Source organism: Galeopterus variegatus, unplaced genomic scaffold, assembly GCF_000696425.1.
Source record: "Galeopterus variegatus unplaced genomic scaffold, G_variegatus-3.0.2 Scaffold86, whole genome shotgun sequence".
In the NCBI taxonomy this organism is placed as follows: Eukaryota; Metazoa; Chordata; class Mammalia; order Dermoptera; family Cynocephalidae; genus Galeopterus; species Galeopterus variegatus.
Window position 1 is genome coordinate 286,655 of NW_007726197.1, and position 1,858 is coordinate 288,512.

General features: G+C 48.7%; 1 protein-coding gene across 1 annotated transcript in view; it reads left to right on the forward strand.

Annotated features, from left to right (window-relative positions):
- Positions 1–1,858, forward strand: part of RAB7B (RAB7B, member RAS oncogene family) — a 28,778-nt gene that overhangs the window by 20,155 nt on the left and 6,765 nt on the right. The window contains exon 5 of the mRNA XM_008580451.1: positions 1,169–1,294. Within this exon, the coding sequence (XP_008578673.1) occupies positions 1,169–1,294 (126 nt within the window). The remainder of the gene's footprint in view (positions 1–1,168; positions 1,295–1,858) is intronic.

A 1,858-nucleotide genomic window follows, 5' to 3' on the forward strand; every position in this document is an offset into this window, starting at 1 on the left:
CTTTGCTGAGTGGCTCATGTGTGGCAGGTCAAGAGTTAAAAAGGACCTGTCCCTGAGCTCAAGGAACCTGCAGTCTAGTGGGAGAGACAGAAAAGGAGAAGTGTAGTTCTTGTGCAGTGCCCTGCAGAGGGCAGCTCAGATGCCGGCGAGGGCTGAGCTAGGGCTGCATCCAAGCTCTGCCTTCTCTCAGCTGTGTGATCTGGGGCAAGTTGCTGAACCTCTCAGAGCCCCAGTGTTCTTGTCCATAAAGTGGAGCTAATAACACCTATCTCACAGGGTTATTGAGAGGGTGAGATGCGTTAATATATGATAAGGTGTCTAACACAGGGCCTAGCCCTTTGTAGGAGCTGTTCCTGGAACTCTACCCTGGGGAAGAAGGGTCAGCAGGAACCAGAGTCTCTGCCCAGCAACAGGCATCCTCAGTATGGGCCTGCTCAGCCAATTTGGAGGAAGGAAGTCCTCCCTTCCTGGCTAGTGTCTGCAATGTCCATCTTTCTTTGAAGGGACTGAAGAAGGAGCCAATGGCAGGAAGAAGCTCCTAGTTTAGGTATTAGGAAGGCAGCATAGTACAGTGAGCTCTAATTCCACCTGGCCTGTGTTCAAATCCTGCTCAGTCCAACATATTCTGAGCAAATTTTTTTACTCTCCAAGCCTCAGTTTCCTCATCTGTGAAATGGAGCTAACAATATTCACCTCATAGATTTATGTTGAGAATTTAAGAGATTACACGTGTAAAATTACAGACATATGGAAGGTTCTTAATAAATGAGAGTGGTGGTGCTAATAGCAATGATGGTGATGGTGGTGGGGATGTGATGATGGTGATGATGCTGGGAATGTGATCATGGTGACAATGGTGGGGATGTGATGATGGTGACGTTGGTGGGATGTGATGATGGTGATGATGGTGGGGATATGATGATGATGATGATCATGGTTGGGATGTGATGATGATGATGATCATGGTGGGATGTGATGATGGTGGGGATGTGATCATGGTGATGATGATGGTGGTGGTGGGGATGTGATGGTGATGATGGTGATGGTGGGATGTGATCATGGTGATGATGGTGGGCTGTGATGATGGTGATGATGGTGGTATGGTGGTAATGTGACAGTGGTGGTGATGATGATACCAGAACAGTGATCATTTCTTCTTCTCATTCAGGTACCCCAGGAGGTAGCCCAAGGCTGGTGTAAAGAGAAGGATATTCCCTACTTTGAAGTCAGTGCCAAGAATGACATCAATGTGGTGCAAGCCTTCGAGATGCTGGCCAGTCGGGCTCTGTCGAGGGTGAGTTGCTGTGGTAGCAGCACCTGCCAAGACTGCCCCATGGGATGGGGGACCTCAGGAGCTTCCAGAGGAGAACATATTGGGTGCGGGTAGAGAGGTGGGTGGGACAGGATTGCTCATCATCCTAGTGAATCAGTTGCTGAATTGGCTCAACAGTACTCCTATTCTGGAACCACAGAATGTGAGAGGTATAAAGCTGCCTTGCAGTAGGGAGTCAGTGGTCCCTCAATCTGCTGATGATCAAAATGCTTTGCAGAGTAGCTAAAAACTCAAGTCCTGTACCTCACCCTGGAGATTCTAATTTGGTAAGGCTTGGGAAACGATGGTCTAGTCTAATCCTCATTGGCAGGAGAGAAGCCCCATGATGCCAAGCATTTGTCAAAGCAGAATACCAAACATGACATCCTCCCATCAAAACAAGGAATAGGCATATAGACCCCTTGGTATGACGGTTCAACAGACACATGCTGAGTGTGTCCTATGTGCCAGGCGCTGTGCACGGCTCGGGGACCCTTGGTCTCATGACAGAAGCAGGTAGGCACATGAGGGATTGTAATACGGCTA